Source organism: Anomalospiza imberbis, chromosome 4 (assembly GCF_031753505.1).
Source record: "Anomalospiza imberbis isolate Cuckoo-Finch-1a 21T00152 chromosome 4, ASM3175350v1, whole genome shotgun sequence".
Lineage (NCBI taxonomy): Eukaryota > Metazoa > Chordata > Aves > Passeriformes > Viduidae > Anomalospiza > Anomalospiza imberbis.
The window spans coordinates 20610626-20626165 of NC_089684.1; the positions used below are offsets into that span (position 1 = coordinate 20610626).

Sequence of the window (15540 nt, forward strand, 5' to 3'; positions counted from 1 at the left end):
TGTTGAAAGCCAATAATGGAACCAGTTCTGCTCCTTCTGAATTAACGGCAGAACTTCAGTTCATTTAAGTACGAGACTGGGAAAGCACATTCTTTATTGTTTCAAGTTCTTCTCTGCAAGATTGCTGTTAGTCGTGTTTTCCCATCTGGACATACCCTTTCTGTGTATTGATGCAGAGGATTTTTAAGTGTTGTTGTAGGGTTTTTTTGAAGCATCCCCACTATGCACCATCCAGACCAGTGTTTGATATATGACACTGTGTCCACAGCCTGAGGTAGAAATGAAAGAAATGCTTACAGCTTATTGCATGGTAAGTTCACAAAGCACTGAGTGTCCCCAGATTCACTTAGCATCTTGCAGCAGAATCCTCTTTAAAACTGGTTGGAGATTTCTCCTGGTCTCAGATTGTTTTGGATCAGGCAGTGAGGGCTGGCAAGTATGATTGGATTTTGGTTTTCCTTCCATTAGGGGAAGCAGTGCCATTTCATCAATAGGGGCAGAGGACTTTATTATAGAATATGAGTTGTACTGTTATTTTAACACTGTTTTTTGTGTCGTGGTTGTTGAGAGCTGTCATAAGTTAACAGCTTGTCCATAACTAGTCTTGGTTCCCCTTGTGTTAAAAATCTAACCCATGTTGTTACAGTAGCTGTATTAACATTCACCCTTTGCTTACATGACAAGTTCTTCAGGAGTTTATTTAAAAGTTGAGTGGTTTGTGTGTTTCTGTTTAGGGACCACCAGGACCACCAGGACCCCAAGGGCTGCAAGGGCCAAAGGTGATCTTCCTTACTTTACTCATTGTATCTTAAGGGTGGAGTATTTTCTGGGTTTTTTAAAATGATGTATGTGTACAGGTAGATGGAGCTTTCCAGCACAGTTTTTTAACTGTAAATCTAACAAATATGGCATGTTTCCAACTTTATATCCCAGATTCTTGAGATGTAGCTTTCCAGAATAGGTGCCTTGTTTAGTTGCCACACACAGATGCTTAACTAAGGACCAGCAAAATTAATCAGTACTGAAAGAGTGCAGAAGCATCTCACTCAGGGATCGGCACTGAGGTTGCTCCCTAGGACTTTGCAAAACAGCCACACAACCAGACAGTAGCTCCCATGCCTCACTTCTGGCTGAGTGGGAGTGAGGTGGGCAGAACTGTGTGCAAGACCACTGGCCACCATGTGAGTGCATGTGAATGCAGCTTTTCTATCATGAGGGCACCCACCCAAATAAGTGCAGTATTGTCTAATGTCAATAAAAATTACAGTTTACACATGTGGGCAGCAGCCTGCCTGGAAACCCAAGCCTGCCAATACCACCTGGCTGGTGCTTATAAGTAGTACAGAAGGGTTAGTGAGCAGCCCACACAGAGACAGTGAGTACCATATGCTTCCCTGTTCTATAAAATTTAAATAATAAATTTGTCTATACTCAAAAAAGAAGTGTTGAAGTTAGTGGACTCTCCCTAAATGCTTTTAAGCTAGTTGAGGTGTTTCTCCTATTTCTTAAATGCTAGATACTGCATCATCTCCCAGTGTCTCTACACCTCTACGCTATTCCAAAAGCAAATATATGCATCTTCAGTAACAATACTAGACATTTCAATTTTAGACTTTATTCAGTATTTCATATGGAAATACATCACAATGCACCTGTACATTGTTTTGAGAAATTGTGAGAAATGAGGTTCATTCTATGTGAAAATTGATAATAGTGTATAGAGTTAAGTGTGCAGAAATTGCTTTTTGCATTATCATCTACCCAGCAATTCTGCAACATGGAGTATGTAGTAAAACAGAGAAGTTGGAGTGTGGAAGAGGTTGTGTTTCTTTATATAGGTGAGCGTTCTCATTCAACGTTTACAATGTAAAGCAAAATTCAACATCACAGGAGTTTGTTTCTAATGGCATCAACTCCATCCATCACCATAACTTGCTCCCTTGGAGAATGGTACCCAGGAACTGGTCATAAGATAATATGGTGAATGTGAACTGCTTCACTGGGTGATTTATAATAGGGAAAAAACCCATGAAGTCTCTCTCTACCTTACGTAAATTGAGAGGCATGATTCTGTATTTATTCTGGTAGCAGGCAAAGTTTCCATTGGAAAGGATTGTGGTCCTTTCACCCCTTGGATTTTGTCTTCTTTTTCCTTTCTTTTTATGCATTTGTCTGACCTTTATGCAACCCAAAGTTTGTGTAATGTCATAATCAGGAGGGCTGTTTATTTAATATAGATAATATGCTTTTGACAGAATATTCTCTAGCTTTGTTGTTGTTAATTATGGGAATGTCACTGGCTCTTTTCTCTAGTGTCTGGGGCAGTTGGGATAATCCAGTTCTGTCTTATCTTTTGCAGGGTGATCCAGGATCCCCAGGAGCTCCAGGAGTTGATGGAGAGCAGGTACATTTTGTTTAAATCATACAGTGAAGAACATATGGGCAACCATAGGTTGTTTTAAGAGATTATTTCCATGGTTCCAAGTTGTAACTTAGTTTACGTAATCTAAGTATTATGATCATAATAATAAATAAAGATCATTATAGTGCTGCTGCATACTTTGTGGTCTAATAGTGTCTGCATTTCTGCATTTTATTAGCAAAGATATGATATGCCCATGACTTCTGCTTATTAGGATCAAAGCTAGAATTCTGGTGATGTCTCTGGTATTTTATATGACTTACTGAATAAGTCCATATTTTAGGGTCCTAAGGGCTCAAAAGGAGACACAGGTGATCCTGGAATGCCTGGAGAAAAGGGAGGAATCGGACTGCCCGGCCTACCAGTGAGTATGAAAAGTTAATTAATTAATTTTAGCCAAAAAAAAAATTTACTTTTTTCTCTCTGCCATTATCAGGCATTTCTAACAGTGGTGATAAATTGCAAATGGGACAGAAAGCACTGGAGAGAAAACTCTTGAGATTGTTTCACAGCACATCTAGGAGGAAGTGTAAGATTGTCAGAACTTTTTATTCCACTTACAGTGAAAAAAATTACTGTGTCAGAAAGAAAGAGATTAGTTGGCAGGCTGACCAAAGTTGTACCTCTCTTGTAATATATAGGACAACTTGGGCAAGGAGAAAGGAGCTATGTTTTGAATTGAAATTTCAGGTGACTTAGATTGAGGAGAGAGAAAAAATGCATGAATATATATGGGTTGCATTCTTCCTATTCTGTGTGTGTGTATATATATATATGTATAGATTTATATACATACATGTGAAATTTCTCAGAAAAAATAAAAACAATTTCAAAATTGTATCCATAGTACAATATCATGAATGGAGTGCCAGTTTAAGGAATTGTCATAAATATCATGCCACAATTGATAGCTATCAATATAAAAGCTTATGTTTATATTAGTTAAAAATTATTTTTAAAGTACTGCCAGAATTTTTTAAAGTATTTTTCTTTATATGTGTGCTGTGTTAATCTTTTTTTAAATTATAATTATTTGCCAATAAATATTATCATTTGTAGGTTGGTTGCTAGTAAGATTAAAGCTGCTTATAAATGCTGTTTTGTAATGATTTTTAGGGAGCCAATGGCATGAAAGGCGAGAAAGGAGACGTTGGTTTGCCTGGTGCCCAAGGTCCTTCAGTAAGTCTTAACAATGTAACTCAGAGGTCCAGCAGTGGTTCTCCAGCTTCTGATTCTGAGCAATACTTGATATTCATGACTGATCTTTCCTGAGAATAAACAGGTTTCTGGTCGTAGAGCTAAATACAGTTTAAGAAATTTTAAAGATGTTTTTCCTGTTCTCTTCTGTTCTGACTGTGAACAAATCCTGCGCGCCTCTGTCAAAGAAAGCCTTCTGGCTCTGTAATGAATCAAAAGATAAATGGGGAAGAAAGGAAAAAAAACAAACAAACCATAATGTCTCAACACTAAGGTGTTTCAACACCTTATACTTCAGTACTTCAGGATTCTCAGACAGTCCAGTGAGAACCCGGCTAGACTGACTTCAGATATGTTACCCAGGGTAGTGAGCTAGTTGTATGAGACCAGACATTTTCCTGATTTTTTTTTCCAAAGCATTGTAAAGGCATTAAAAAACAAACAAACAAAACCAAGCAAACCCAAAAAACACAAACAACCTCCTACATAGTCCCTCCATGGTGTGGGTGACTTTCATTATCAGAGCACAGTAAGACAAAAGACCTCCGAGCAGAGGTTAGTGGCAGAAGCCATAGCTCTGAAAAGTCAAAGAGGCTGCCCTGTGCCATCACAGGACACAGGAGGCACCCCTCTTCTCTGAGTTCCTTTCTGTGAGAAGATCAGTTTTTAGAAATTAATTCACTAATACATTCATCCTGTTCTGCTTACTTACACTTGAAGGAAGACTTACAGTTTTCAGGAGCTTTCAACAGGTGGTGAAGTCTGTTTTATAGTTCAAAGGGCTTCTTGTTGCTGCTCTTGCTGTCACCGACGGCTGCTACAGCAGTGCATGAGTCTGGAGACCTGAATTAGCATCCCTGCTGCCGCTCTGCAGGTTATGGCACCAACCCATTGGGATTAAATCCAGGAAGAGAGGGGATATTAAGCTGGATATATCATCATGAAATTCTTTCCATGGATTTGTTAGGAACATGGAAAACCAGTGCAGAATATGCATGCACTAAACGCTGAGCAACCCGATTACCTGTTTTAATGACCTCAGAGAATTTCTGGTACAAGTGGGCTAAAAGAAATAAAAGGAGAGACAAAGGGCAATTTTGAAATTACGCCAAAGCCCAGCTTGAATTTAGTATCTTTTCCAGTCGTCAGTGTTGAGGAGGAATAAAATAACACATCATCACCTTCTAGCTCTGTAGAATAAGTAGTACAAGAGAGAACTACAGAGCACATACCATAAAATATGAAAAGTTCAAGTATCCCTTCTCAGTATTGTTTGTTTAACGGGGATTTATTATTTTTCCCCCATAGTGTCTTAAAGTGTATCCTAGACCCTAGGAATAAGAATCTGGAGACAGGCACACTGCCATATGGCACAGGCAGATCTGCACTTTGGGCACCCTGTCTTTCAAATCAAAATAATTCCTAAAGCCCTGTCTAGATGTGTTGTCAGTGTTCACTGTTGCATAGCTATTTTTGTAAGTACTTGCCAACAAGGGTCAGCCTGACTTCTGGTATTTTTGTGGGAGTTCTTTGCTCTGCATGATTTAATACCATTGTTTTTTATCTGTAGATGATAGGACCACCTGGACCACCAGGGCCACATGGTCCTCCAGGCCCCATGGTAAGCTTGGGAGGAGCAGAGGGGCTAGAAATAGTCTATGCCCTCTTGCCACTTTATTGCCTGATTACTAAAAGTGCTATCAGAATATGTGGCCATTGAAGAGGGGACCTAATTTGGAAATCTTTTTTGCTTGTCTTAAAATTCTTAGGAGGTGGAGAAACAATAACAAATGTTAACATGCTAGTGGTATGGTTCCTCCTCAGAATCAGGTGTTTACTGTTGCTTTATTGATAGCTGCATTTCTTTTGAGGGTAAAGAAATACAGGGGTAATTTTTATTCCTACAAAGCAAAAACTCCAAAAAATTGTGATGTATTTTCATAATGAAAAATGTTACTTTTATTTTTAGGGACCTCATGGACTGCCTGGCCCAAAGGTAAGTTAATATCTGTTGTGAATAGACGAGCTCTATATGTCTGCAAAGTGTCACGCTTTGCTCTTGAATGCATGGAGCTATATTTTGTCATACCTCATTTAATAAACGTTTCTGATATTTTTAAACCTTAAAGCAGATTTTAATACTAGCAGCTTAAAAGCTTTTTAAATTTTCTGTGCTTGTTTCTAAGTAGTATTTCTCCTCAGCGTTGCCTGAGTCCATTTTTTTGTATGAATATTAGGAATGTGGCACTAAATTATTTGGCTTCCTGTTTATGGGCAAGCTACCATTGCGCTTGGAATTGCTTTGGAATACAGAAGCACGTTACAGGCTTGGGAAATAAGTTAGATAAACTCATCTTGATTTATGCTCTCTTGTATCTCCTGCTCCTTCCAGTCCCCATGGCCTTTGTTAGGTGACAGGTATTTTGCTGACCTGTTACTTCACATGTTATGATGGTTCACCATCACTAACTGATGTGTGCATTTTTGCGTTCTCCAAACTGGATTTATGCTCAGACGGGTCTGCAATACAATTTGAACATATTCCATAGTATAGATATTCTTTAGAGGCTCTCTTAGCCCATCAGAACAGCTCAGGAGTGTGGAAGTGCATTTTGGCAGAGTTGGAATATTTTAATTTGTGTTTCAATTCAGTAGTCACCAGTAGGGTAAAATTAATTCAGTAGGGTAAAATTTAGCATGACACTGTGTTCATTAAGGCCAGTGGTCTTGTCAGGCATGATCATTTAAATCACTATGGCTCCCTAATCACACCTTCCTCAAAAAGTAAGGAAGAGGCAGAAAGGGTGTTTTTGTCTAGTTTTGGGGGTTTATTTTGGATTTTTAAAGCTGCAAGACAGAAAATCATAGTTTTGACCCCTTATGAGACTGTGTTACCTTGGCTCAAGAAACCTAAGTCATAAATCATTTTTTGAAATCAAGTATGTTCCATTTTAGCACCAGGCCTGCTTTACCTCAGGCTTTTGGCCTGAGACTCAGGCTTTTGTGGGATTTCTCAGGTCTGTTTTCAAAACTTCAGTGTTTCCAGTGCTACTGCTTTGAAAGTCAAATTGAGTCAAATAGAATAAGAATGAAGAAATGGCTACTTGGGGTGCAAAGCAGGTAGATGATGTCTGGAGTTACTTAAAGGAGCAGACTGGATTCTACTGAGATTTTTTTTTTCGAATATGAATATAATATAAGGTAACATAATACATCAAAGGAAAATCTAGCAATGAGGCCATGGGGAGCAGCCTGGATGAAATACCCATGTATTTCTGTTTTCCAAAAGAGGCAGGTGTGGTCAATACTCTCTTTGACTGAGCAGCCCTCCTGCTGATGTAGTTTTTCATTATGAGAGGATGATTTGTTGGCAACTCTGAGCCCAGTATTATCTTCATAGTGATGTTTAGTGTAATAGTCTATGCATAATTTAATAATCACAAGTGCCATTTCTTACATTGCTAAAATTTCTCTGTATGAACACAGAATCTGTGGACCTCCCAGATAGCTTGGTGTTGTGTATCCTGTACTGTTTCTTTTAACTTGTTACTGTTTATTATGTATGCTTAAAGGTTTAAAATATCTTCATGTAAGATTTTGCTGCAAATTCCAGTTTACTGTAAGGAAAAATATTACTTCCTTCCAAATGTACTTTTCAGGAGATCTCACTCTAGAAACCTACAGTTTTGAGGCTTACTTTTATGAACATTTTCTTTTCAGTTTGAATTATCTGCATAGGGTGGTTTATGGGATTTGAACTCCCTGAAACTCATGCTTAATTCAAACCATCTAACTATAGAATAATTATTAGGAAAAGATTTTAAAAATCTGGTACCCATAAGTTTCATGTAGTTTTTTTTACACAGATTTTTAATCTCAAGCAGACACCTCCCAGGTACTTTTGCCCACTATTAAATCAGTATGTAAATTGCCAGCAAGCTGAGAAGGTTGAATTTGTTTTAAACTGGAATTTGCAGCTACTTCTGAGACTGGCTTCTTCTATCCTAGCTTAAGCACCCATTATAGCACCAAAAATTTGGCATTTATACTTTTACATTTAGGGTGAACCAGGGTTAAATGGTCTTAAAGGATTGAAGGGTGAACCAGGTCAAAAGGGTGACAGAGGGCCCCTTGGTCTTCCAGTAAGTAAAAAACCCCAACTATTCAATTTCAGTGCAAATCACAAACATCTCTTTCTACTCCTCATGAGCAACTCTGATTTACTCAATAGCATACACAGAATATACCATATTGGAGCAGAGCATCAGTCTTGTTTTTTTTTGTCCCAAATCTGTGCTATCATCCCAAGTAATGTCCTGTAAAACCCAGTGCTGTCAGGATTTTGTTGTTGTTGTTGTTATGTGTCAGTTGAGAGTGTTCAGTGTCACAAGGATGTCATCACCCCCATTACATTAGTCATGCTGTTATTCAAGTGTTGTATGGTGTTTCCATTAAAAAAGCAGTCTTCCCTGTCCCCCATCTCAGTTATTCTTCCTCTTATTGCACTTCTGCAGTTCAAATTGAGAGGTCTATTTGAGGAAAGCTAAAAATTGGTTTAGGGAATTTAGTTGCATTTTTTGGTGGTTTTTTGTTTTTTTTTTCCCCCTGGATTCTTATTTTTGCCTTATTCTTTAGAAAATTCCCATCCTGGGTGTTTGGCATGAATTTTGTCTTACTAGTGAAGAACCTTAAAAATATGGAAACATGAGAGTTCTTAAAATTTAGGTTGATAAAATAGAAAATACTATATATGTTTGAAAGCAGGCTGAAAAGGCAGCTTTATTTTTTTTCTCAGAAGAGGAGTTCATTTTTCCTCTTTGCTGTTGTTATTGTATGAGGATTGCTCCCAGTGATGACATTGTTAACAGTAAAATGGAGAAAAAAGACTTAGTTGACCTAAAAGGAGCACAAACCTCTCTGATTAATATTTTCAAGAATTATGTGCAGGGCCTATGGACAAGGTCATCATCACTGAGAATTTGAATTTATTTTGAGAAAAATAAAACTCACTTTCACATTGACAGTTACATATCTGTAGAGAGTGAGTTTTGGAGGCATGAGCAGATACTCTGAAAATTGCTACAAGGTAGAAGAAACTCCAGAACAAAATATGCTACTAGGTTTTCCAAATTTACAAGATCTTGTCTTGCTCCTGCTTGCTACTTCTAAATGTCATTTTCAGGAGCAAAGTCCAAGCGCTAGACGTTCCAAAAAACGGCTCGTTTTCTTGAGTTGGCCGGAGATTTTAGCTGGGTTTGTTTGGGGCTTGGTTTGGCTAGATTTTTTAGGAGGGCGGTGTTCCCCGGATTATTGCCGGTGTCCCGAGCAGTGTCCCCCGGGCGGTGTTCCCCGGATTATTGCCGGTGTCCCGAGCAGTGTCCCCCGGGCGGTGTTCCCCGGATTATTGCCGGTGTCCCGAGCAGTGTCCCCCGGGCGGTGTTCCCCGGATTATTGCCGGTGTCCCGAGCAGTGTCCCCCGGGCGGTGTTCCCCGGATTATTGCCGATGTCCCGAGCAGTGTCCCCCGGGCGGTGTTCCCCGGATTATTGCCGGTGTCCCGAGCAGTGTCCCCCGCGTCCCCGGCCGCTGCTCTGTTGTTCGCACGGAGCCCACGAGGGGTCCCCCCGGCCCCAAGGATGCTGAGGCTCAGCTCACCGCAGCCCGTGCCTGTGCTCTGAGCCGGGAGCAGAGCGGGAAAACAGGAAATGTGATTGTCTCCCGGGCTCTTGGAAATGAATGAGCCCATTGTGGTCAGGATCCAGATTTTGTTGGCTGCATAATGCAGTATTCTTGCACTTAAATATTTCCTATCGCAGTTAACACACATTTTTCTTCCTTTGTGTATACTATTCAGTATTGTCGCTATTTACAAATCAGAAAGCATGCGAGTAAATGACAAAGTAAATATTTGTGTTTTCAGGCTCGAAAACACCCTACCATCTGGTGTTTGTAGTGCTTCTATAGCCTGACAGTATTCTGCTCTAATATATTTGATGTAATGGCAGGGGTGGGTCAGTGGTGTTACACTGAAGCGAGAACAGAATCAGGCTCTTGGTGTTTCATGTGAATTTTTAACTAACATGCTGTAGTGATGTGATACCTACTCCAGAACCCTGTCACAGCGTGTACTGTGCGTTTGAATTGTGTTTATTCATCAGCACCACTTACTAATCTCACGTTCTTGTCATTCGTGTCGTGCCCATCATCCATGCTTCCACCTAACCACACAGGGAGCATCTGGCTTAGACGGGAAGCCAGGAGCCCGGGTGAGTCCCTTGTCTTTCTGTGTCCCCCTTCGTGGCTGAGTCCGTGTGCTTCCCAGGGCCATGCCAGCCAAGCTCGCTCACTGCACACAGGAAGGAAGGCCAAGTGCTGCAGGCGTTTTCCCTGCTGCGTAAGAGGGGGCTTCAAGCAGTTCCTAGGGCAATATGTATGGGAAAGAGAATGTAGTTCTCTGGAGAAGGGGCTCTGAACCTTAAAAAGGCAGCTTAGTTTTGATTTTTGGTTGGACAGCTGCCTTGGTTGGGTTGCTAGTTTTCCTGAGTAAGGTTAGGGATTTAGCTTACAGGAGAACATAGCTGTTCAGTGCTAATATGGAATCAGTGAAGGAGATGCAGATGTGCTGGGGTTCATCTACACATTGTTACATTGCATGTCAAAGATGTTAAATCTTTTGCTTTCTTGAACGATAAAAAAATCTATGCAGTGAAGGAATTATATCTTGGAAGTAAGATTCTCATTGATCCCTGCAATAGCTAAGTCCATCTTACAGATGGACATTTCAATTTAAAGAATATGCAATTTAAAAAAAATTAAATATCTTTTTTTGACCCTTCCATCTTCTTCCAATCTGTTTAAGATCTTTGTGAATCTGATTGCTTCCATGGATGTAGTGAACACCAAATAGAAGAAAGACACTCTGCCTTGTAACAGGAGAGGTTATAGGTGGAGTTTTGAAAGCCAAATAGGTTGCGTCACAATTAAATCCAAATTTTCAACCAGTGAAGACTGATTCCATGTTAGTTCTTGTGTACAAGATAGCTATTAAAACTAAAGAGTTGTAAGAACAAGCCCTCTCTCTTACTCTGTTTGTTCCTTTTTGTAGGGCATAGATGGCCCAGTTGGTCCCCATGGCCCTGCAGGTCCCAAAGGAGAGAGAGTAAGTATATGTTCCGAGTGCTCCTCCCTACAAAGTGACTGCCACAGTGGGAAAATGGCACAGGGGAATCATACTGTGCCTAGATGTTACAGAACAGTATCTCACCTGTAGAGGAGCACGCCAGAACTGCGTATGTGTTCTCCTTACACACACATTATCTGTTTGAGATTGACATTGTAACTCATTAACTCCAGGGGAGCTGGTATTTTGAAATGACTAATCAGTAAGAAATTGACTGGACTTCCTAGTTCACAGTGCCACAAAGAGAACATGATTTTCATTGGTTTCATTATGTTATGCAAATTGAGAACAACCTGGTACAAAAGAAGATAGTGTGATCTGATTATATAAGAATGCAATGGCAAAAAAAGGAGTACTTCTCTCCTATATTCACTTAAATATTTTTATCCAGGAAAAATATCTCCAGCCTCTGTAAAACTTAAACTTTTTTTTAAGCTTAGAAGATAGGAGCCCTGCTATTTAATTTTGAAATATTCACAGTAAATTTTCTCCAGTGGAAATAGGATAGGAACTCTAATCTTTAGCTATAAGCCTGTCACCTTTAAAAATACAACCATCAACTTTTACAACAAACCAGAAGATGATATCCTAAAACCTCCGAAGAGGTTACCAGTCCAGAACTTTGTCTCTTTGACTTCCTCACTTGAACAAAACAACTGTGCTAAAACATCTTCAGACTAGCTGTAAAAAGGACACAGCCGCATGGCAGAGGTCCAGTTAGCTTCATCTGAGAAAGGTAAGATTCGTTTTTACACAGGTGTGTACTGAGGGATAAATACAAGACATGCAGCACAGTCCAAAGTAAACTGTACAGTAGGCTGCAGTTACCACTCAGGCTAGTTAAGTGCCTGAAGGACTTGAGTATTTTTTGTTTTTCTAGGGGATTATTGATTCTTTTTTTTTTTTTTTTCTTCAATTAGGACAAAATATATGTCAACTCTGTGAAAAGATAGTTGAAGAACCTCTAATCTTAAAAGATAGTTGTACATTCTCTAACTGATACGCATGTAGAAGTATATAAAAATACCATACATTTCTTCATTTCTTTCTTGCATTATGACCTTTTGTATTGAAGGATATGCATGTGTACTACCAGTTGAAATGTCTTTGACAATGAAATATAACATAAACTATTCTTTTCATCTGTGGAAGACAGCTAGTAATGTTTTTTTCTTGTAAGGGTATTCAAGGTCATAAGAAGTCATACAGCTGGATTTGGAATAAGCCCTACTGTAGCTGTTGAAAAGCAGTAGATACAAAGGGGATAGGAATTGCTGTGATGTAAATCAGTGATTGTATGAGCACAGAAGGACAACTTCACAAAAATAGAGAGACCAAGGTGTGCAGAAAATTCCTACACACCCACTATTTTGTGTGGAGCTAAATGAATGGGAGGAAGACAGATGGAAGGTTTTTTTCCCAAGCAGGCAACCAGCAGGATTGTTGCTTAAATTGTTCATTTATTTATTCAATACCATTTGGGAGAAGTTGTTTGTAGCATAGTTATGTAACAGGTGCACAGTGTTGATACATGTCTCATTATTTAAATAACAAATCATGTATTTTAATGCTGTTTTACAACTTGGATTTGCAACTGTTGAACTTGTTTACATCAAAGCAGGAGGGGAAATATTTTTGTCTGCAGATTTCAGGATTTACTTTTTAATTAAAAACAGTGTTCACAGGGCCAGTGTTCACTGGCTAGGACCCCATTTTTTCTGTATTGATAAGAAAAACCTTGGGCCAGTATAAATCTAAGAGGGCATTAGGGCTGTATAACAGAATAATCATTAATTCATTGTTGCACGGGCTGCATTTGAGGTGAAGCTCAATTACTACTCTGAGATAGAACAGACTGTTGTGCAAATTAGGGTGGGTTGTTGATTTTCAGTTAACTATTAAAATAGAAAATGTCAGATCATCTTTATACAAAGTCTATTTAGACAATGACAAGGTAGAATAAGAAAATCATGACATTATAACATGGTTTTATGAGTTTTTTAGTAGAAACTGAAAGAGGAATTAATAATGTGAATTAGTATAATTTATTATGATGGTGTCTATTAGTTCTTACTAATTTTCAGCTATTGGAATAACATCTTGCCAGGTGCTTAGAGAGATTTTACTGAGACCCATCTTTATTAAAGTGGAGGAGTAGGTCATAATAGGCCTCTGAATCTGTGTACTTATTATTTTCACGTACATGCTGTCTAGAGTGAAAGGGAAGCAGAGAACACTGGAAAACAGTCATCTTCAGCTACTACTGATGAAAGGGGACATATAAGCCTGAAGGGTGATGACAGGCATAATGTATATCCAGCTTCTTGACTGGCTAAAGGAATCTGAGAGCTGGAAATAAACAGTTTCTTTTTTTATTTTTTTTTCATTGATGACAAGGACCTGGTTTTGAGATTGATTTTAGCTTTCAGATGTATAGCCTGTGCAGCACTGTCATCATTACACACAGTTAGTACTAGTAGCTAAAGTGCATTCTCTTTAATTTGGTTAAAATATTTCTCACCATGACAAGGTTATGAAATCTCCCTATCTATCCTAATGGAGACACGGATTATTCTGCTTTATTCATCCAAATTGTAATTCATATTTGTCCATGATTCAGGAGACTGAAGTGAAATAGGAGGCAAAAACATAGGTTATGGTTTCTATTCTTTGAACACTGATGGATTGTCTCACAAAAAAAAAAAAAATTAAAACAAAATATTGAAGTTTGCCAATATCTGCTACCCTCAAGGAAATTGTGATGCTTGAGGGCAGTATGCTCATGACAGTCCATTAATCTCATATAATCCATGAACATTCAGAACCTCATCTGATATTCCAAACATGTTTCAGCATGTGCTTTGTATTGGAGGCAAAAAATTCTGAGATACAGTTCTCCAAATATATTCATACATAACAGACCTGATTATTTCCTAGACTGATACATTCAGTATTTTTTTGTCTACCATATGTTTAGCAATGTTATAAGCCTATCTTGAGAGGAGTTTGTACAGTCATCTTGCTGTTGAAAATTAAAGAAAAAAAAAAAAAAGACGCATAACTGATCTTGACATATTTCAAGTACTGATCAAAGAGATTTTTAGCTCTTACCTACATAGGTCAGCACATTAGTTTCTTCTTAGCAGAAAGCTTTAAAGCTGCACGGGATTTATTGTTTTTAAAATCAGGTGAACCTCCTATTGTCCTGCCAGGGTATCCAGCCTAAATGCTGCTTAGAAATTACTCGGAAATTAGTAGCAGAATCCAGAAAGACCTTACACTGCACATCTCATTATCTCTAGACTAAAGCAAGTGCACATCTAAGTAAAAATACTAAGTATTTAAACCAGATCAAATGTCAGTTACTCCAACAAACTCCTTATTGCTGGCATTATTCAACCACTGGTTAAGGTCCCATTTATTCTGGTGCCTGCCTTTTTTGTATAATTCAGTCAATGAAATTTAGACATAGCAGCCCATTTTCAGAGCTGTGCCAAGTACTTGGCTGTGTCAGTGATCACCACTATTGATTAGGTACACATCTACATCTCTGTCTTGTGTTTTTAATGGTAGAATCATTAATGAATTACTAGCAAGTAGTAAATAACAGCACACCAGTGTGTGCAATACAGAGAATTCTCTCATGAGCATAAGTGCAGCACATGCTAGGATGAAACACAGCACCTGTGCACACCAAGAGCCTTGCAGGAAGCCCTGCATTAGGGTGTGTTCAGCAAAGGGAGTGATGAAGGGATCCAAGTCACCCTGCATAACAAATCCAGAGTAGGAGCTTTGAAAACTAGAGGTGGTCAGGATTTTCTTCTTTTATTTCATCAACACTTCAAGCCATTTAGTTCTCTCCAGAGTGAAAGGCTTTTCTGATGGATTTCATTTAGAAGAAAGAACAGTCTGAACCAAGACTGCTTTCCACACCTTCTCCCCAGCCCGGACTCCCTACCAAGCTCACAGGGACCTGTGCTTGCAGTTACACAGGCTAGTCCTGGCTGGCTTGGGAAGCTTAACTTCATATCAATCTTGGTAAAGAACAATTAGAGAGCAAAGGTGATTATTACTGTCAGCCTGAAATTCGTCGCCTTGTAATTCCATTCCATTTGGAAAAGTTTACCCTGTATTAAGCTTGCAAAATTACTTTGGCAGCACCCCTCTGGAAACTGGTAATTTCCCCATGAATTTTAGTGCAGAATGAGATCAGACTTCTGGAGTAATCTCTGTACTTGTTTGTCTTGCATATTATTACAGTAGTTTTGATTTTAATAAACCAGAGTATTTACATCACTTATCTAGAATCCAGTAGAGGATTTAGTAACACAGCACAGTGCATAGGATATTCTTCACAATGTCACTGTTAATAGCATTGCCTACTTAAATCAAGCTTTGACTGACACATTATTTTTGCCTGTCACTGTGTTGCATCTCAGCTGCTGTGTGTATATACAGCTTGATACTGTATATCCTCAGTTTTCATTACAACTTTGTATTTTTACTGAGAGCAACATTAAGCTGTCAAAAGCTTAAACTTGACACTAGTGCTCGTTCACTTGAAACATATTTTCAGTTACTAACGTATTTAGAAATGAATGTGATATCATATGCCTAAAAAAATCATTCTTCTTAGAAAGAATGGTATTACACACCTTCTCTTTCTCCCTTAAACATTTAATAAAAATAAATGGGTTTGGATATTTTTCACTCAAAATACTTAGGAATGCATAAACTTTAAC

The 15540-nt window shown here is 38.7% G+C and overlaps 1 protein-coding gene across 4 annotated transcripts in view; it reads left to right on the forward strand.

Annotated features, from left to right (window-relative positions):
• The window catches only part of COL25A1 (collagen type XXV alpha 1 chain), a 302478-nt gene that overhangs the window by 267272 nt on the left and 19666 nt on the right, over positions 1–15540 (forward strand). For 3 of the 4 annotated variants that reach the window (XM_068187412.1, XM_068187413.1, XM_068187414.1), the window contains 9 exons: positions 735–779; positions 2360–2404; positions 2706–2786; positions 3539–3601; positions 5190–5240; positions 5589–5615; positions 7681–7761; positions 9849–9884; positions 10724–10777. In XM_068187412.1, the coding sequence (XP_068043513.1) occupies positions 735–779; positions 2360–2404; positions 2706–2786; positions 3539–3601; positions 5190–5240; positions 5589–5615; positions 7681–7761; positions 9849–9884; positions 10724–10777 (483 nt within the window). The remainder of the gene's footprint in view (positions 1–734; positions 780–2359; positions 2405–2705; positions 2787–3538; positions 3602–5189; positions 5241–5588; positions 5616–7680; positions 7762–9848; positions 9885–10723; positions 10778–15540) is intronic. The other variant, XM_068187415.1, reaches the window with a different exon arrangement.